Raw genomic sequence first — 21,238 nt, 5'->3', positions numbered from 1 at the left:
TTTACAAGCTGGATATAAGTCAAAACTATTGAAAAAATCTCCTTTTCTAAATGTTGAAATTAATTTCTGACATAAAAAAAAAATAATAATAATTAATTGTAATGCTAAATCTCTCAAAAGTGATTCTGCCCTAGTTCACCTGGTTTGAAGTTAAAATGAATTAAAAAGCTAAAACAAGCAACTAAATTCAAAGAAAGAGTCAGCTGTTAAGAGACACCTGAAGAAAGCAAAAAAAAAACCAGAAAAACACAGCGCATATCTTTTATCATATACACTATCAGTAGAAAAAGGTTTATTTCTTTACAAGGGCAATGGCAAGGTAGGACTACGGTAATATAATAGAAAAATATCTTCACCGTGGGAGCATGAACGCATTAACATAACAAGCAGCGTACATTGTGTGCTGTCCTTGGCGAATGTCTGGTTGGCTACACTGGACCGTGATCCAGAGAAAATAAGAAATCCAAATGAACTCTCTCCTAAATAACATAACTGCTTCATTTACTACGCGTGGTAGGCACTGGCAAACCAAGAGTCATCAGGAGGGCACCACATGGAGGAATAGGGAGACCCCTTGCTGCAAACAACCTGTGCACATGCTCCCTACCCAGTGAATCCCCACTTATTTTGCAGGCAGTCTTCACTGAGGAGCTAATCAACACCTCCAGCTTTTAAAAAGCACAACACTATCATAGAAGTTGTGTGACTTTATTAAGCGTAACAAGTTAAAATGATCAAGAGCGCAAGGATTTTATAACCTTCTAGGTTCTCAGAAAAACAACAGGCAGAGCTGATAAGCACGTGCTTCCAGCTCGAGGGGGATGGTAGCAACCGGAGGCAGCGGTGGAGGTGATGACAGCACGTGATGTGAGAGCAGGGCATGGCAAAGGCCATCGGGAGGAGGTAGAAGCAAGCCACCAGGGAGCAGAGGTGAGGGGTGACAAGTGACGCCGTGGTCTTTGTACCCAGCCCTGCTGAGCCTCAGCACAAATTTGCCCCAGTTTCCAGTTGGCAGGAAGGGGAGACATGAAGGCGAGGGGCTGCTTCCCACCTTCCCACCAGTATCTTTATTGAAAGGAAGCTCGTCCCATACCCTCTCCAGCTCCTCGCCCCGATTCCCACAGTGGCCGCGTATTTACCCAGAAAAGGGCTGTGTCACAAGGAGGGAGTTGTGGTTTACTTTCTCCGGCCCCGCTGTTTATTAGACAACAGTCCTCCCTGCCAGTGGCTGCAAATGGTTTCATTTAACCGAGAGCACAAAAACCACAACCTGGAAGGAAAGCAGCTTCTGTAGCGTGACTTAATCTGAGAGCAAACTGGCCGGGATCAAAAAAGGTCATGGTGACAAAGCGGAGTTAAAAGTTGACTTAAATCAACATGCTCAAGCAACTCTGAAACAAAGGGAATAAGGAAATAACGTGACTTTTTTTGATCAATACAGACTTTAAAAAATTGATAAACTGAGGCTCAAATTAACGTGTATTTGATCTATCAGCGATACGGCTTCTTTTAATCCTACTGGTTCGACTTCATTTCTGAACTGGTGTGTGCATGTGAAATATAAACGCTGGACAGACTTTACTCGACAGAAGCAGGTAAAATCCTCTGGTGAGAAGGGGGCTGCCTGCAGCAGAAGCAGCTCTCTGGTGAAGACGAGAGACTTCACATCAAATTGAAGCTTGCTGAGCTTGGGGAACCACAAGTAAAGCTGACAGCAATGAGATCTGAGATGTAAAAAAGAAACGGGGGGAAACCAGGCTTTAAAATACAGATGCAGATGAAAGCATGCATGCACGTGTGGAGGGACATGGTCAGGTTCCTCTCCTCTTCCGTTTCTCAGAGGGCATTGTCCTGTCAAAAATCAAGTGGATCAAATGTACTCAAGCTTTTTAGTGTGCCAGACAGTGCCTCTGCTCACTTTGTGTGCAAGGGGTCTTCTTGTTCCTCCACACCTTGTGGTGCCCCCAAGTCTTGAGACCTGGGAAGCATATGATGAGGGCACAGCTAAGGGCTTTGGTGCCATGCTCCCCACTTCGGGTTTTCTTTAGCCTGTCCAACATACCTTCAAAAGCAGTGACCGCTGCAAAAATTTCACCATGTAAACAGCTGGGAAAGTTGTCAAATGTACTGCCATTGTGAACTGAAATGTATATATCCGTGAAAAGAAATTTCAGCATGTGGGCTAAATAACAGGGTAGCAGGGTAAAGAAGCAATCATGTTCTGTGCATAACATGTAATATGTAATCACTAGTGCCCCAGTGCTCCACTCAGAACAGCTACAGTAAGCCAAACTAGGGCTCGCAGTGCTACCCTATTTGCTTATTACGGCACAGTCGTAGGGTAATAGAGTAATTTGGGTTGGAAGGGACCTCCAGAGGTCACTCAGTCCAACCCCCAGCTCCAAACACAACCACTTACTTTTTTTGTAGTCATTTGTATTCGAAGCTTTCCAGGTGGGTGCCTGTGAAAGACGAGGGACTACTCGTGCCCAGGTCTGCCAAGCATTTGGAAAACGGCAGAGACCAGCCCCGGTGTACGAGGGCAGGGCACGGGCTGGGTGGCAAAGTGTTCCCACTGTGGGAACACCGAGGTCTCCAGCCTGGGCTGCAGCTCAGCCCACTGGTCAGGACTCGGCCCCTGCGTCTTTGTGGCTCACTGCAGGGATCACTTCTGAAAACAGGCTGCTTTGGAAAGGCATTTATTTGCCCCCCTCCCTGATTAAACCCTTGTAAATTGCATTGGATACAGCAGCCTTTTATTTCACGAATCCTTTCTAAATCCCATTGCACAGGACCACGCTCCAAAAATCAGTCGGGAAGTTTCCCCCCCTTTATGAGACGATCGGCCCCCATTTAGCGAAACTTTATTTGACGTGGAGACGGCTTCTGCAGTACTGAGAGCTGCAGCTGTGCTGCTTGCCAGGTGGAATGCACCTCAAGTGAAGTAGGAGATGCATTTCTTCAAATTTCCTGCTCAGTTTGTTAAACAGGTTATATCTATTTTTAAAAGCATTGTATTACAAACTTTCAGGGAACAACACACGGTGGTTTTTTTTTTCTTTCCCCAACAAAATTAAGCAAAGCTGGAAAAAAAAGAAATGCTGCATTAATCTTGGTGTCAAGAAACAAAGTCTCTAATGTCCAAGCGCACCGCACAGAATGGGAGAGAGGAAAGTTTATTGACTCTTGGAATGCAATTTTTCACTCCTTTAAAATGCTCTGGCTTGTCACTTCCTATTAATTTTTACTTTTACTTACATAATAGATGAACCACGTAACTTACAGTCACTCTTGTCCTGATGGTTTACAAATCTGGACAGTAATTTAATTTAATTTCTCATAGCTCAACAAAAACAACAGTGGTGATCCAACATGAGTAAAGACTGGTGCTTATTAACAGATGTTCTTACTATAATGGGCTTTATTAGGTGACACAGAAGAGGAAAACAAGAAACATTCCTTTGTTTATTCTCCTCTGGAGAAGAGGAGCTAACTGCTCTTTGTTTTAGGTGGCACTTTTGTTCTACGCAACACAGAACACTGTGAGTTTCCTCATTTCACAGTCACGTTCACCTCCTCTAACACATATGCCACTTTGAGGTTCATTCCCCAAACCCACCACTACCAGTAGATCTGACCTTGCCGAGGTGTGACTCTCACGCAAGCCTGACTGTGCTCCCTGAAAGGCTGCCTTACCTTTTCGATATTCAAATCCCCAGGAAAATCCTAGCAAACAAGGAAGTTGTCCTTCAGCCTTAGAAAAATAAAGTGGTTTTTTTTCTTTCTTTTATTTTTTTCCTTCTGCACAAGTGCTCTAGGCACCTTGAAAATCATAACACAGCAGAGCCAGGAAACAATCTCAAGTTGCCCAACCTATGCGTGGTAAAATTACAAGAAAAATTACTCCAGGACAAAGGCATGACGACCCTAGTCTGCTTATCCTGGCTACAGAACAAATGGTGTTGTCATCTGGTGTTTAACTTATGAGGCAATAATGACTGCTTGTGATTTTGATCCTGCAAAAGCTAAAATAATATCCTGTATTTCAGACTTACCGTTTCAGAAGGACCCATTCTGTACATAGTAAAACAACTTCTGTGCATTGTAGAAATCCAAGTATTGAATTCTGATTGTAAAAAGACATGTAGTTTACACTTAGTAATAATTCTTAAAATAACAACACCAACAACACATTTTTATGCCCAAGAGCCAGCCAGACTTGCAACAAAACCTGAACCCCAAGGGATGGTTTTCGTATGAAAAGCTGTGAGCACCTTTCTTCCCAAGTCTGAGGGGATGAATACACAGTCAGGCAAATAAATGAGCATGAAACAGTGTTAATGCAACGGTCTGCTCAATGTAGTACAGAAATAGTACAGAAAAGAACAGGAATCAGTCATATTTATAAATATTCCGGAGCCACGGCTTGTCCCAAAGCATGGGAAGAAGAAACAAGGCAAAGGCTTTCACCCTACCACGCAAGTTAAAAGTAACTAAGAAAGCCAGAACTAGGTGGCAAGAAAACAGAGGCAGAGGTTGAGGGGAATGACAGGCATATGTGTATGTGCCTACTGTGTTCTTGGACAGCAGTGAGGAGAAAAGGGGATGTGGTTTCTGGAAAACTCAAAGCTGAAGACCGATGAGCTAAGAGCATGACCGAGGATCTTGCAGCTGCACGGGAGAGAAGAGCTGATGTAGGAAGGGCACAAACGCAACCCCACAGAGGAATGCTTTCCAACGCCTAATCCCTGCAGATAACAAGCCAACGCAAAGAAAATGCCACGGGGGAAGAGTATCTATTGCAGCTTCTGCTAACCTTCAACCCAGAGCGAGCACTCAGCCGCGCATGATGTCATTTGGGGTTTGCACCACCGCAGATGAGATCAGAAGCTCAAGATCTTGCGTTGTTTTTGGATGAGAAAGACAGTAACGACTGGATTAGTAACACAAATATCCCCAGAGATGTTTCGGGAGCAGCCGTGGCAGAATAGACAGGAGAAAACCCCGGGGCCAAACCGCACGGGGCTCTCAGGTACACTGAGGACACTTCACGCTTCTTAAGTAAAAACGGGTCTGCAGGGGCATGAAGGTCCAAAAACGGGTCTGAAAGTCCAAATTAGCCCTGCTCAAAGGGCCCCTGCTCACAGGCGAGTGAGTTTGCGGTGGGATTAATGCACTTAACCCTACAGGGGGTGAGGCTAACCCTACAGTGAGTGCACCTGACCCTGTAGTGGGTGCACATAACCCTACATGGGTTCACCTGACCCTACAGGGGGCTGCACCTGAACTTTCAGTGGGTGCACCTAACCCTACAGGGGGTGCATCTGACCCTATAGGGGTACACCTAACCCTACAGGGGGTGCATCTAACCCTACAGGGATGCACCTGACCCTACAAGGGGTGCACCTAACCCTTCAGTGGGTGCCCCTAACCCTACACAGGTGCACCTGACCCTACAGAGGGTGTACCTGACCCTACAAAGGGGGGCACCTGACCCTTCAGTGGGTGCACCTGACCCTACAGGGGGGCGCACCTAATGCTTCGGGGGGGGGCACCTAACCCTTCAGGGGGCGCACCTGACCCTACAAGGGGTGCACCTAACCCTTCAGTGGGTGCCCCTAACCCTACACAGGTGCACCTGACCCTACAGAGGGTGTACCTGACCCTACAAAGGGGGGCACCTGACCCTTCAGTGGGTGCACCTGACCCTACAGGGGGGCGCACCTAATGCTTCGGGGGGGGGCACCTAACCCTTCAGGGGGCGCACCTGACCCTACAAGGGGTGCCCCTGACCTTACAAGGGAGTGCACTTAAGCCTTCAACGGGTGCCCCTAACCCTACATGGGCGCACCTGACCCTACAAACAGCGGGAGAAGGTGGGGAGCACTCCCCCCCCCAACTCCCCCCCACTCCTCCCCTCACGCACAGCCCCGCCCCCCTCCAGGGGGCGTGTCCGGGGCGCAGGGCGGGCCGGGCGGCTGGCCAATCACCGCCTCCCCGCCCCGCCCCGCCCCGCCCCGCCTCGCCCCGCCCCGCCTCGCCCCGCCCCGCCCGGCGCGCCCCCGCCGCGGCTCCGCGCCTCCGCCGCCGAGCGCCCCGGCGGGCCCGATGGCGAGCACGTCGGCGGAGATCGTCGCCTTCCTGCTGACCATCTCCGGCTGGGTGCTGGTCTCCTCCACGCTGCCCACCGACTACTGGAAGGTGTCGAGCATCGACGGCACGGTCATCACCACCGCCACCTTCTGGGCCAACCTCTGGAAGACCTGCGTGACCGACTCCACCGGCGTCTCCAACTGCAAGGACTTCCCCTCCATGCTGGCGCTGGACGGTCAGGGCCGCCCGGCGACACCCCCCCCCACCCCCCCCCCCCCCAAAAAAAAAATGAAAAACAACCCCGGGCAGAGCGGGGAGGGGGGAGCCGGGCCGGGCGGGACCCCCCCCGGGGCCGCCCCATGTCGTGGGAGCAGCCCCGGGGGCAAGGGGGGGGTCGGGGGGGGCTCGGCGCTGCGCGACCCCATAGCGTATGGGGGAAATTTTGGGGCCCTATCCAGGTTTCTGTGCGGTGTCACCACCCGGCACCCCGACCTGCAGTGCTTGCGGTGCCAGTAGGAGCACTGCAGGGTGCAGGGGGGCTCGCGCGGCTGTAAGTAGGGGTTTTGGGGGGTAAAGGGGGGTTTTGGGGGGTCATGAATGAATAAACTACGCGGTGCGGGTTGAAACCAAGTCGGACCTACAGCCCTGGCCAGGCACAGGAGGCTGAGGGCAGATTTTGGTACGAAAGGTCCGCTCGGAAGAGGAAAGTGCGAAGCCAATCAGTGGCGGAGATTAATGTTATCGCCGCGGGGATAAATGTTATCGTTAAGCAAATTAATGCCATTAAGCCTTTAATCCGCCGTCAGGACGCAGGAGAGGTCCGCACACCGAGGGCAGGCAGCGCAGGCATTGCCGTGTGGCAGGATGGGGGAGCGCTGACCCCAGGACCATCTTTCCCCCCAGCCCCTCGGTGGCAGGGGGCTCTGAGGGCTCTGCCGGTGCCCCCGAGGGGTGGCAGGGCTGTCCCACCTCCGGTAGGGCTGTGGGATCCCTTGGCAGCCTGTAGTGGCCAGGCTTCAGCGCGGAGTTGCCGCGCTTGACCTTCCGGAGGCACCGAGCCTATTGTTCGGCTGCTTCTGTAGTTTGGGGTGAAGCCGTTCTTGGAGCAGGAGGAGCAGAGCTGCAAACAGAGCGTGCAAGATTGGGGACGTTTAAATTCCCCCCCCAAAAAAGAAGAGGCATTGCCACCCCCAGGCTCAGGTCTGGAAAATCTTGCGGGTTGCGCTGCTCCAGGAGGTGAGTTTCTGAGGCGGCGGCTGCAGAGGGAAGCACCTGGCGGAGCTCCTGAACCCAGAAGGCACATCTGGAGAGGACCTCATCCCGCCCTCCTGGCCGGCCGTTTGACAGCAGAGGGAGGAAGCACGGCATCAGCCTTCCTCAGCAGCATCTCCGCGTGCTGCAGGGCCAAATCCTGGCCCCCAGGCACGGTGCGGGCGGGAGGCGGGCAGGGTGGGGAATGATGCACCCCCAAACCCTCCCCAGCACAGGCCAGGTGAGCTGTGTCAGCACGAAGCCTGATCTCCCCCAGCGCCCTCACAGCCTCTCCGTGTCCTCCCCTTCCTCCTGGCACAGGCTTACCTGGCTGAGCCGAATCCCGCTCTCTGTGGGATCGGGAACGTGGGAGCTTCCTCAGCATCCTCAGGCAGGACCCAGGAGAGGCAAAAAGGGATGGATCTGGCTTCCCTTTCTCCCCAAAGAGGTTGTGAGCAGAAGCAGTAAGCTCTATCAAGAGGAGCCCAGGAAGAACACTCCTTGACACGGCAGGGCAGGACTGGGAGGTCCCGTGGGGCATAGAAGGCCCCCCTCTTCATCAGCAGTGTGGTAGGTGGGGTCAGGAGTGGTCAGGAGACCCTACCCCACTGGCATTTTCTGTCTGGCCGCATGGGGTGGCATTGGACTATGCAGCCTGGATTCCCACCTTCACTCATTCAGTCCGGCCAGCCCCCATTAAGGGCTCGCCCCCATGTTCTGTATGCGAGCAAAAATGATATTGCAGTCTGTGGGACCTGAAACCATTTGGGGTTTACTTTTGTGCTCTCCTGGCCATGGATGGAAACTTGGTGATGGAACCTCCTCCCCAGAGGAGGATGTGTCCGTGACCGTATTTCCAGCGGTGACCTTTCGAAAGAGCACAGCTGAACATAAATTTACTTAGGGGATGAAAGAGGGTATTAGAGCTTAGAAAAATATACAAAAGCGATGGGTGTGTGCTTTCAGAAGGAATTTGTGCTCTATCTGTAAGGTAACCTTTTACACTTGATGCAGACTGCAAGATGCCACTGCAGGTATTTATTGTGAAAGTGATGATCCCCATAACAGTATGCAGATTTTTTTCTGAGTATGTATATACTGTATAAATATACAAATTCCCCATAACTCTTTGAGAGTGTTAGAGGCGAGCGTGAGAGGCAAGCGTGAGAGCAGTGAGGCAAGCAAGATGATAGCAAGATTAATTTGAATGCAGGACAAAACACATTTGTCTAAAAAAAAAATACTTGAAATAGGTTTCTCGTGGAATGCTGCTAAACATGACTTTATGCGTAATACATGTTTGTCTACTTGTCTGTTGAAAACATATGGCTTTTTGTTGCTTTGGAGCTTCGTTTGGGTGGTCGGCGTGTACACGACAAGGTACCAGCTTCTTACGGACCCTGATGCAAATACATGTAACGCATTTTGGGGAAGGGGGCACTCTTTGGTCCTTGGTGGAAGAGGGGGAAGAAGTTGGCAGCTCCCCCTTCTTCTTACAGCTTCCCTGCCCTGTAAGTCTTGGTAAGCAAGGTAACGTCCTTGCTTTCAAGGAAGCAAAGCAAAGGTTTGATTAATGTTGCAGCCAAACGCTGTCCAGGTCAGTCCTAACCTAGGTTCAAGTGACTGGGGACTTGATTTGGTGCTAAGGTTGGTTTCACCCTTTTATGTTTCCTGGTGTTCCAGTCAGCCTGGTAGAGCTGGGTCTTCTGCTCTCCCACCTTGTGGGTGCAGGTTGTGATTATTTTTTCAGGTATCTGTGTTAAAAATGGGTGCCTGTTGGTTAGTTGCTGTGGTGAGCTGAAACGAGTCCCACCTTGGCTGGCCTGCAGAATTTGGTGACATATTTAGTGGGGAAGGTTACTCATTCAGCAGAGCTGAGCAGTGCTCCAGCTCGTGCTCTTACAAATGAAAATGATTTCTGGGTGAGGGAGTTAATCATTTCTTGCTGTCTCACTACCCTCAACCTATTTTAAAGCTGTGCGTTGACCTTCAGCAACAACTGAATTTCAGCCACGTCGTTCCTAGCATCTGCGGGCTATGTTGGTTGGGGTGAATATTTACTGTTTGTCCTAGGAGGTTCAGGCATAAAGAAAAGTTTAGAGGACCTCTGGGTAAATATGTTCATGGTTCAGCACCTTAATGTGCCAATTAACTCCTAACAGTGTCAATAAATTGGGCCTGTCAAAAATAACAGCTTCCTCGCCAGTTTGCATCTCCTGCTTTACCTGGCTGCTATAGGAAATACATTACATGGAAAAGTAGCACGAGCAAACTTTTCCAGGCCTACTAGCAAAAATTAATGAGAGAAAACAAGGCTGCTGTCTTCAGACTTGTGTCTTGTAAACTAAGAGCCACGTTTTGAAATCCTACTAAACGCCGCTTCCTACTGACAGCCTTTGGGTCTCACCTGAGGGCTTGGCGGGGTAGGAGTGAAAATACAGGATTTTACTCGAAAGCAAAATTTTTAGCTATTGCTGGAATTTGAGGTGAGCTGTTCGGGAGTATAGTTTTATTTCGCTGTTGAGGAAATTGTGCCCTGTCCAGTTTGGCTAGAAAGGTGGTCGCCCCACCTGATTTGAGGTAACCACAATATGGCTGTCTACTGTGAGTTCCCTAAGCTCACTTTATAACCCTTGCAGAAAATAAATACATAACTAAATAAAACAGGTGCAATTAATGTGATCTATTGTGGGTTCCTCTGTTAGGATAGGGTGAGTGATGCCTTAGAAATGCCAGGTGTTCTCAGCTGATGGTACAGTCCGGTGAACACCAGAAGTGAAGAAGCTTCTTACGGTGTATGACCGCGTGCTCTGCAGAATGGTTCCCTCTTCAGTGTGCCCATACCTTTTGTTTTCTTGCAGGTCCCCCCCAAAAAGTCGGATGCTTAATACAGGACCTAGGAGAGCTTAGGCAGGTGGTGGTCTTAGGTTTGGCTCTGTAAATCTTCGATCCGTAGTTCTTCTGCCGGGTTTTTCTCCTATCTTGTCCTAGTTAGCCCCTGTAGTGTGGACCTGGTGGTGCTTCTCCGTTCTGTCGAGCGGTGTTTCAGGTGAAGGCATCTCCTTTGGGGTGCCACAGGATGGTGTGTAGGATTCTGATCGTGTGTTTAGGGGGTCGGGAGGGACCTACCGGGAGCCGCTTTTCATGGCTCCTGGCTCAGGTCTGGAGGCTCTTCAGTGGTGAGTGGAGAAGACCACAGACAGCAGCCGTTTCCTATCTAAGCTGTGCTCCAAGGAGGGCTGTCTCCTTTCTGCTACAACATTGGGAAGCATTGCTTTTTATGTGGATTCAAAAGGTTTTAAGGTATGGCAGCCTGCCACTAAACATTTCCACTAGAGGCGTTATATCCTAGGTTATCTGACCACTGCTAAAGACAAATATCAGCCTTGCTTATCAAACTGTTCTGCATTAAAGTAGTAATAGATACTCTCAGCACAGCAGAAAACCAAAGACAAAAATAAAAAAATATTTGTATCCAAGGAGCTGGCTAATTTTTAAGCTCAAACAAGACTTAAACATGGTAATAACGCTGAAGTAACACTTCAAGGGAACATGTCTGAGGTGTGTTTCTGTAAGAACTGAAGGTTTCCTCATGATCCTCTTTCAAAAATAGAAGAATATACAAATTTATACACATTACATAAATTTGTATAAAAAGTACAAACGGAGACATATTATTGTATATGGAAGATAAAGGCTATTACATGTGATTGTAAATACCTAAAAATCAGAAATCTTAGATTTAGGTGTAGTGAGACCCAATTCTGAACTTGTCAGCCTGTGCTTCATTTATCATCAATGGCAAAGGGAGGTTTCTCCTTACAGTTCAGACTTATTATTATAATTTTAACTATAATGTTAAGACACATCAACGGACACAAATGATGTTTATATTCCAACATGAGAGTCCTATGACAGTTACAGTTATTTCATTGCATATTCTTTCTTCAGCAGGTGGACTACAGCAGCGTGTTGTAGAGGAAGGTTTTCTATATGTGTGCAGACAGATGTAGACAAATGCCAGCAGGTTGTGTTCAAAGACACGCAGTCCAGCACCCAGATTGTGTAGGATTGGTAAAATGGGGTGTTAAGTCCTACAAATAGCTTCTTGTGTGCTGCGTATTACACAAAGCTGCAAATCTTTTTTTTTTTTTTTTTAAAGTGTTCTCAAGCAGATTGCTCATCCTGGAGCTGGTATTGCTCCAGCAGCGGCCAAAGTGGATGGCAGAAAAGAGTGCAGAAGAAGGCCAAATGTCTGTGATAGCCATCTGCAGCTCAGGGGCCTGCCAGCCAGACAGAGATTTCTCTTTCATGATTTTATCATTAAAGAGAAATTATTATGATTTTATTTTTTATTAAACGGTTATTCGGCTGTGTGAGATTGCACTGTTCCGCCCTGTGAACGGTGCCACGTGGTTATCACTGTATTTTAATCCCAGGAGGAAGGGAGAAGACGCCAAGCAGCCGGGTGTCCTGCAGAAAGGTCCTGCCCCCGGGCGCATCGGTTCAGAGCAGCCTGGCAAAACTGCGTGTGGCCAAATCCAGCTGTGAGGCACTGGTCCGGCCTGGCAGCAGCTCGCTTTGTCTCAAAGGGTCACTGCTCTCCGTGAAGCTGAGCACGTATTTGACTTCCTTGCAGAGCGAGGGCCTGCTGGGCTGATCCACAAGAGATGAGGCCTTGCCAACCTGCTCTCATTGTGGCTTGTGCACATCGAGACTTGCTTTGAGTGCCTCTGCAGCATGTGGCAGATGCTGCACGTCCCACACAGAGCTGCTCTTCAAAACCCAGTGGGTACAGCCTCCTAGGGACACCGTGCCCAGTGCCACAATTGTTTTTGCAGCCCCAAATGACACAGCGTGTTTCGTAAGGACCGGGTTCACGTGGCATCATCACGCCATCACCTGGAAGTATACACTCTGTGATAAGTTGGCATTACACCAGCCAAGATCTAATTCAGTTTGCAGTAATTAATTCATGCCAGACGCTTTGCAGGGTGAGAGGAGCTACTGTAAAACCCGTTGTGTTCACTGCCCTCACGTTAGCCTTACCCTTTCTCGTTGCAGGTTACATCCAAGCCTGCAGAGGGCTGATGATCTCCGCAGTCTGCCTGGGGTTCTTCGGTTCCGTGTTTGGGCTGATTGGGATGAAGTGTACAAAAGTCGGCGGTTCTGATCAGACCAAAGCAAAAATAGCTTGTTTAGCTGGACTGATTTTCATACTGTCTGGTAAATATACCTTATTTCTCTAAGTTTGTGCATTCGGAGTCATGCCAGAGCTGCTGTTTTGTGGCAGAAATCCACACGCAATTAATTCTACATGACTGCATCAGGGTCAGGCCCAAAGCTCCTCTGCTCGTTCCACTGAACGGTTTGTCTTGTGCTTTTCAGGGCTGTGCTCTATGACTGGTTGTTCCCTGTATGCAAACAGGATTACGTCTGAGTTCTTTGATCCTTCTTATATTGCACAAAAGTAAGTACTTTCCTATACCCCTTAGTCTTTCAAGAGTAGACCTAAAGTTTCATGCTGCGCACCAGAACCCATATATACAGAAAGCAGATGCTTGCCTGTTGGGTAGAAATGGAAAGTGGGCTTTATTTATTCATATTTAATCATGTTTTCCAACTGTAGTAATTGTATGCTGAGGTTTCATGAGCTAACACCTCTCTGTAGAGTGATGGGTCTGTGGTCTTTGTGCCCAGGCGTATCATGGCTTGGCAGGACTCTACAGCACTCGTCCCAGAGAAGATTGGGTTGATCAGGAGTTAAGTCTGTGTTTATGTCAAAGATGCAGAGAAGGCATTTCACAAGACAGGTGCTTGTTAGGCACATAATTCAAGATGAAGAAAATTATTCCTTTAAGCTTTTGATAGAAGGTGGTTTCCATAGAGGTATCGAACACTGTGCAGTCTAGAGTCCATTTGAAAAGACATTCCGCAGGTTCTGTGGACTTTTTGCTGACAGATTTTGATATCTCGATGACTATTAACTTGAGTCATAAATATTTTCATAACCCACAATCATAAAGCACTAATGTCAATGCTTTAGCTGTACGTGTAATTAAATACAAGGGAGTGTGTGTTTATAGAATTGCAGGACCAAACCAGAAATAATGAGCATCCCTAAAGACTCCCCTTAAAGCTGTGTGAGTGCTCAGGACCTTCAAAGGCTGCAATTCATGAACCCATCTTGGGATTTTGGATTTGCATTTTAGCCACCAAGTTTGAAAACATAGGCTGTAATGTAAGCTTTCTTTGTGGTGATCCCCGGAGATGTCAGGCATTGGGTATAAATTTCCCTGAGACCCAGGTAAGGTGCCCTGAGCCTTTCCCTTTCGTTTTGATGGAAAGAAAGCTGTCAGACTGAATAAATAACATCAGTTGGATCCACATTTGCAGTAGGGCTGACACGGTTTCTCTTTTCTTGAGAACAAGTTCATATTAGTTTCCTCCGTAAGGAGGAAAGGACAGGATCCAAAGGCCACCAAAAAGCAACAAGGATGTGAGCTACTGTGGAGAAAATGGGGACTGGCTATACAGCCAGAAGTTAATTATTCATCAGGCTTAATGTTCCCAATGAAAAATAGCTTCATTATTGCCAAAATTCCCTTTCCTTCGTTGTGTTCCTACACTGTTTTGTTGCGAAAAGCGCAGGCAGACCTCATGGCAGAGTTTTACTGCGAGCAAATGAGAAAACCAGTTTAAAAAATTAAAGGTCGAATATTAAAACATTTCGTCTGCGGAAATTACCTTTTTCCTGAACAACCAGAATAGCACAACTGCTGGCACGAAAAATACCGGCTGCAAAGATAAAGGTGGAGAGCAATACTAGAAGTTGTAATTGGAGTTTCACATGGTGTACATGTGATGTAGCTCATGCAGTGATCTTGTGTCAGGTTAAGATAAAGGTGTTATTTGACTACTTTCTCTCTGAAACAATATAAAATACGTTGGAGCAATTAATTTTGTTGCCTTCTGGGAACTCTTCCTTTGATATACATTGCAGAAGCATTTAATAGGCCTTGCTGGTATGCTGTGGAAATTTGGCGCTGGCTCAACTGAGAGAGGACGCTGCTTTGGTTCCTCAACTCTTCGCTATTTGGTGCACATTTTCTCTGAAGTTATTTGGGTGGTGTCAGAGAGAGGTTTGAGATACTGTTAGTGGAAAATTAATGACACGGGATGTTGGGCATCCTTTTGGCTGTCAGAATTTCCCTCTGGTCTTCTGCATGGGGAAGAGGTGCCCTGAATATATACAGGTGCAGGAGGAATCAGAGATCTGCCTGAAGCTGGTGCCCAAGAGACTTCTGGTTTTGAATTACGTGTAGCTTAGCGAGGAATGATAGTCACCTCTGGGACACTCTAAAGCCAACCTTACTTAGAAAGAAGTCTTAGGCTGGATTTTATGTTCCCACACAATAGGTTGCATTATGGATTTAAAACAGCTCCGTAGGTGTTGTTCCACCTCACGGAACAACACGCGCAGAGGCTTGGTGACAGCACGGGATGCCTCGGTACTCACAGCCAAGCTGGACTGCATTTTTCTTCAGACACCTCTAAGAGAAGAAAATCCGTGCTTCTCTCTGTTCTGCTTTCTTGCCAGCATTGCTCCCACAGCTTCTCTTAGGAAACTATTTTGTCACTTTACTACTTCTAATAAAAGCTTTTCTAGTTTTCATCCTTTTTGTCCCTTCCCACAGTCTGAACTCTATAATTATCATTATTCCTGATGAATAGAGTTAGTTTATCCAAATTAACCTAACTTCCATTTTTATAGAGAATTGTCTCCCCTCAGCCTTCTTTTCTCTGAATCAGTTGTGCACAGTTCATTCACACAGCCCTAATTTTCCATGAATCTTAAGAATTAGATGTTCAAAATACGGGTTTCCACTGGGTAGCTGTATGGATTCGTTGAGAAGTTAGGTATGGTATTTACAAATGTCCTGGAGTTCATCTAGCTGGCTAACAAAGTTTCAGCTGGTTTGCTTGAAAGTTTGCTTCATGGTCCTGACCTATGTAACAGCCAGGATATTTTCCTTCTATACTGATACTATACTTTGTGTCTCACTGAATTCTGCCTCCTGGGATTGATTAGAGTAAAAAATCTGTTTTTAGCCAGCTGGGTCCGTGTGGCTGGGGACCACATGGTCCCCAGTTCACTGCTGTTGAATTCTCTTAGTCTCCAGCAGTCACCACCTTTGGCCTCTTCCTCAGTGCCTCGTTCCCCTGACTTCCTGGAGATTTCCCAGTGATCCTGCAGCAGCAGACTGGGTGCACTGGTGGGAGTCCGTGGGTGCACAGCCCCACGCCGGGAGAGTCGCTGCTCTAGTTCTTACAAGCAAGAATGATAACAGGAGACTGCGTTTCCTGTAAAGGTTTTAATGATAAAAAGGGAGGGGAAAAACAACAAATAGAGAAAAATCTTTCTAAAAAAGCCTATTTCCATTTATTAGTCTATTTTCCAAGAGGCATCAAGGTGCAGGATGTTTTTAATACGGCACTTACTGGAATTTGGATGGTGGGGTAGGCTTGGCTCCTTAACTGCAAAAAATAACCTGGATTGGATAAAATCCAGGGAGCCATACACAGGTTGATATGCGATTGAAAATTCCTGATAAGCACCAGTGTAAATCAAAAAGTCTTTTGTGTATATGAAGGTGTGGAGGAGAGACCAATTAGGCCAGCTCTGCAACTCCTTAGGTTAGCAGTATGGCAGGCACCAGGAAGGGTCCATATATACCACCTGCTTTTCCGTGTTAGAGTAAAGTACTGCTTTAATGGTACAACCAGTCCCAAGATCAAAGACTGGACCTCATATCTTTGGCCTCCCAACTGTTAGGCAAGAGCCAGGTCACCCTTCTGTGCCCAATTAAACCCAATTTAATCCCGATTTCCTTTCTATACAAGAGGTTCAAGAGGGGAGGTGGCAATTGGTTTCCTTGCATCTCCCCCCCTAGCCTCAGGCCAACAGCTTGATGTTGCAAGATGGAGATGTGTAAATGAACTGGTGCTTCCCACTTTCTAGGCAGGTGGTCTGGCAGGGAAGTTGCTAGAGCAGCAGCTTTCCTGGGTCCGTGTCCAGCTGTGTCCTCCAGCACCCCAGTGCTCTGCTCTGCCTTCCGTGGGTCTGACTGTGCTCCACGTGCCCGAGGTGTGCGCTGGCAGCATCCTCAGCGTGGGACTTGCCTCACGCCCCTTCATTTTGGAGTTCAACACTTTGGTTCACCTCTGCAGCTTGCTAAATGGGCACCTTGGGGCTGTGATTCAGCATGCGTAGTTTAGAAACCTTCTTTGGAGTCAAGCGCGTAAGTTTCTTGCATGCTGGCTGTAACGAGGTCCTGGGTGATGCAGGTACCTGCTTTCAGCCAGAGAGCTCCCAGATCTTGAACAGACAGAAATCTGCTCAGTCTTGTGAAAACTGTAGCACCTGGACAGAAACATGAGCATAATCAGAAATAAAGCTATGTGTGGTAGATTTTGAAGTCAAACAAGGGGCTGGAGGCAGAGTTTTCCTTGGTGAAAGGCAGTTGAGCTGTGGCTTCCAGCGTCTTAATTTGCAGGTTGGGTCCCTAAATCCCACATCAGGTATGGAGAATGTCTGGAGGAATCTGATCCTTCTTTAGCAAGGGATAATAAATAAAACCTCTGCTTAGGATGGCGTGAATGGAACATGAGAAGGAAATCTAGACATTAGAGCACTCACAGGGCTGTCACAACTCAGGTACAAGCCCCCACCAAGTGGCCTACCTCCGAGCTCTGAAGTCTCCATCTCTTTTTGGCAGTAGGTCCCTGAAATAACTTGAACTGGGGGTGTTCTCGGCTTCTAGGGTCTGATATTCTTTCTACATGTGGTTTTTTTTGCAGTATGTCTTTTTAAAAAAAAAACTCTGTGCTTTACCTCTGGGTGAAATCTCAAGAAAACATGGAAAAGTAACTTTTTGTTCTCCAGCCAGTGTTCACCCTCTTGTGTGACCTATTCTACAATTTGCTGTATCATTTTCTGTGTGTCTGGACCCCCAGCGAATTTTTCAGTTTCCACAGCATCATCTCCGTAAAGATAAGAGTTTTGTAGGACAGCTTACTGGTGTTCTCAGTTGTATATTTCAACTAATGTCAAAGCAGGAGCTGTTCATGGTCAGCGTGGTCAGAACTAGCTCAGAAGTATGCCGCTGCAAATTCCTTCTGTTGCACGGAAAGGCTGTCAAGCCGAGGGTTTTGATAGACTGCCTCAGCAGAGCTCACAATAAACTTACTAACAAAAGTTGGAACTAACGTAGAGTAAATCCACTTGAATTACGACTGTGGCTGCACAGGGGATAGGGTCCTGTGCTATCCTGAAGGACAAAAAGGCTTCCTTAAGGAAGCCTCTCTTCCCCTTGCCTCTTATTTTCCTTCATTTACAGCTGCTGCTTTCAAAACTGGGACTTACCCTGACGTGATAATGCTCCTAAAGCACCACCATCTCCTCTCAGGGGAGGGGGACGTACCAAAGCAGAGGGTCAAACTGAGCAGTTTCTGGCTGCAGTCAAGTGGTGGCTGCGGAGGAGACCGCTTCTGGTGAGCTGTGTCTCCCAGCCTGAGCCCCGCAGCAGGGACTGGAGAAGCAGAAAGTCACAGGCACGTGCACGTATGCATGTGTACACACTGCTACATCATCTGTGTGCGTGTGTGTACGTTGGCTTTGTGTGTATGTATGTTGGACGCGGTGCTTAGGGACGTGGTTCAGTGGGTGACATTGGTGGTAGGGGGATGGCTGGACCAGACGATCTTGGAGGACTTTTCCGACCCTAATGATTTTATTCTATGTTTCCATGTGGATGCATATCTTGCAGGTGTGCGTTTATATATTGCATATGCATATTATATGTATATATGTATAAAAACCTCATGTTGTGCTCAGGCTGGAGAGTGAGGGAGAGGGACAAGTGCTGAGAGCCAGAGGGGAGAACTAAGGACGAGGAGAGTTGTAGGCAGCAGCTCAAGTCCCCAGCCTCAATAGCCTCAGAGGAGGGCTCACGGAAAGCCACGGTCCAGCTCAGGAGACAATGGGAACAAATCTGAAATGGTCCAAGGGGACGGGAGCTGTGCAGTGTAGAAGGGCCGAAGACTCACAGATTTCCGCAGCCCTCCGACTGGGAAGAGATCTGGAGAAGCGAGGCTGGCTGTGCGGGAGGTGAATGTTGCAGAAGTGTGCCTCGGGGACAGGTCTGCCTCTCATGTACCAGGGAAATAATGAAAAGAACCTGGGTGAACGTCAGAGCTGCTGATTTTGCAATGAAAAATGTGTGTGTCAAGTGAAAAAAATAATCAGGAAAAAAAATGTAGTTCTTCTATTCTGAAAAAAAAATATGTTAAATTCATTCTGTCTTTGTTAAACGCATTTATTGACTTCCTGTAGGTATGAATTAGGAGCAGCTTTATTCATTGGATGGGCTGGAGCTTCACTCTGCATAATTGGTGGCAGTATATTCTGCTTCTCAATAGCTGAAAACAGTAAATCTCCAAGGTAAAACACAAGTTGCACTTCCTGAAAGAAATCAATACTAGTGCATTGGTACCTGCTATGTTACGCAGCTTGATTACTTTTCCGAAACACTTTGCAGTGAGGTCAGAAAATGATTGCGTGCATGAGAGAAATTAATGGGATTTTAGGGTAATTCTCTTCCCACCTTTAATGTAATGAAGAAAAGCCAATGTCTCAGTAAAAATACTTGTGTTACAAATACTTTATCAACTTGCTACAGCGGGAAAAAAATGCATTCACAGATGGAGGAAGAGCAGTCAGGTCACCTTAGAGTTGAGAACAGTTGTTGGTTTAATCCCAAATCAGATAAAAAGTGAGAGAGCTGCCAGACGGCGGTGGTGGCAGCGGGACCTCCAGCAGCAGAGGAGGGGTGATAATGAACAGGCAAAACTCGAGGGGGTAACTGTCCATCAAGGCCCCAGCCTAAATATTTCATCTGATCCGGCACCGATTCACTTGGCTGTGAATGAGGGATAGAAGTTTATGCAAAGGGGACTGGCAAAGAGAGATGCTGGAGGGGAAACTGAAACCTCAAACCAGAACAAGACTCCATAGAGAAGGAAGGTGTCCCCCTGCACCCAGCAGGAGCTCTTAAGTTCCCATACATTTCTCCTACCTCTGTGATGTTACAGCGCTTGGGTGCGGAGACGTTCCCTGTCCGAGGGATGAGCTGTAAACAGTTACTCTCTTCTCTTTTCAGGAGGGGGTATGCATATAACGGAGCCACATCTGTGATGTCTTCTCGCACAAAGGTTCACAGCAGCGTCCCAGACAAAACCCCACCAAAGCACTTTGACAAGAACGCCTACGTTTAATTGTACTGTTCGAAGATCCAAAAAGCCAGTTTTGAAAATGAGTTTGTATGTTTCATTCAGGGTGATTTCTCCCCCACAAAACACAATGGAATAACCACTAAGACGATGAATTTTTAAGATACTAACTTGCAGCTTTTTACATATTGATGTAAATTTTATTATACCATATTTTAAGATTGATGTTGGTATTGTAAAGTTTATACCTGCAAATCATGCATTGATGCTGCTTTCTAAAAAAAAATAAAAAATAAATAGGGTATTTACAGATGCAGTCTGTCAGTTGCTTCAGGAATGGCACCGCACACATCATAGTTACTGTAGTGCATCGTTGCAAGTGATTCTCAAACGGGTTCAGTACCGGACAGGAGAGTCACGCTGTGCAGGTTAATATGTAAAATGTCTCCCCACTGATCAGCAGTGACGTTGGACTTTCAAAGCACATTGCCAGGTGATGACAGTCAATGGGAATCAGCAGGCTCTTATCTGTTTTGACATTGCCAGGGGCGAGGCTCTTATCTCCTTTTGACATTGCTAGGGATGTAAGAAAATCGTTCATCGATTCAGTGCCGCAGGTATAAGATCAAGAGCCTGGGTAAAGTGAAAATAAGCATGTGGTTTGGGGAGCCAGCAGCAGCACAGTCTAATCAGGTACAAAGGAGAGTCAGGGCCAGTTGTTACGAAAGCAGTTGTTAAGAGACAGCCTCACACGGCATAAGAAGAGTGCACGTGTGATGATAAGCACCTGGCGAAGGACTAACCAAATAAAAGATTGCAGTACTTAACAGCACCATTTTGGATAATCTTGAATTAGTTAGAGCAGTTCAGAAATTCAGCTCGTACTGTTTCTTTGCCTGTTTCTAGAAACATGATGGGTTTTGAGGGAACATTTATACAATGAGTCAATAAATAAAATCAGAGCCTGTGAATAACCACTAAATAGTTTCTAGGCTGAGACCCTAAACTTAGACACAAACTCAGGCCTGCCTTGAGATTTGAACAGATGGACCTTTGAAGTTTCATTGCATTGGCTATTTTGGGACAAAGGTGTAAATACAAACAATAGGTGGTCCTATTTATTAATGGCACAGCACGACAGAAAAAGACAGGTTTATGTCTGACACCATCTAAAATGCATCAGAGTGAGAAAGTCAGTCACAGTTATTTTACCTTATTTTTGTATTCAAGTCAAAATAATATTGTGGCATTATAAGAAGGCAGGCAGTATGTACAAAACAGAAATATGAAAGTACTTGCTCAATTAAAATAAGGAAAGTACTGACCCTCAAGGTGATTGTTGTTTTTTTGTGTTCTTTTTTCTTTCCAATTTTTGTGCTTGTATGTTAACTAAGACTCCAAGAGGAAAAAAAGTAGGAGGCATTTAGTAATAACTTTTATTTGTATCTGAGGCCTTTTTTTTTTTTTTCCTTTGGTGTTTATTGTAAACCATCTTAGAAACTTAACATTTTAATACATGGAAATACTGTATTTACACTGTTCACAATTTTCTATAAAGTTTATGATAAAATACAAGAAAATATGCATTTAAAAATCTTATAAA

The 21,238-nt window shown here is 46.8% G+C and overlaps 1 protein-coding gene across 2 annotated transcripts; it reads left to right on the top strand.

The window, feature by feature from the left end:
* Positions 1–6,030: 6,030 nt before the first annotated feature.
* CLDN10 (claudin 10) lies at positions 6,031–19,944 on the top strand. Of its 2 annotated transcripts, XM_035557095.2 has the most exons (5): positions 6,057–6,328; positions 12,409–12,570; positions 12,733–12,814; positions 18,740–18,847; positions 19,566–19,944. In XM_035557095.2, exons 1-5 carry the CDS (start codon positions 6,109–6,111, stop codon positions 19,678–19,680), a joined length of 687 nt encoding a protein of 228 aa, XP_035412988.1. In that variant the 5' UTR covers positions 6,057–6,108; the 3' UTR covers positions 19,681–19,944. The 2 variants fall into 2 exon arrangements, with proteins under 2 accessions (XP_035412989.1, XP_035412988.1); XM_035557096.2 differs by lacking the exon at positions 18,740–18,847 and having other exon boundaries at positions 6,031–6,328.
* Positions 19,945–21,238: the final 1,294 nt, after the last annotated feature.

Source organism: Cygnus atratus, chromosome 1, assembly GCF_013377495.2.
Source record: "Cygnus atratus isolate AKBS03 ecotype Queensland, Australia chromosome 1, CAtr_DNAZoo_HiC_assembly, whole genome shotgun sequence".
In the NCBI taxonomy this organism is placed as follows: domain Eukaryota; kingdom Metazoa; phylum Chordata; class Aves; order Anseriformes; family Anatidae; genus Cygnus; species Cygnus atratus.
The sequence above is the reverse complement of the archived record's forward strand: the minus strand, read 5'-3'. Positions and strand labels throughout refer to the sequence as shown.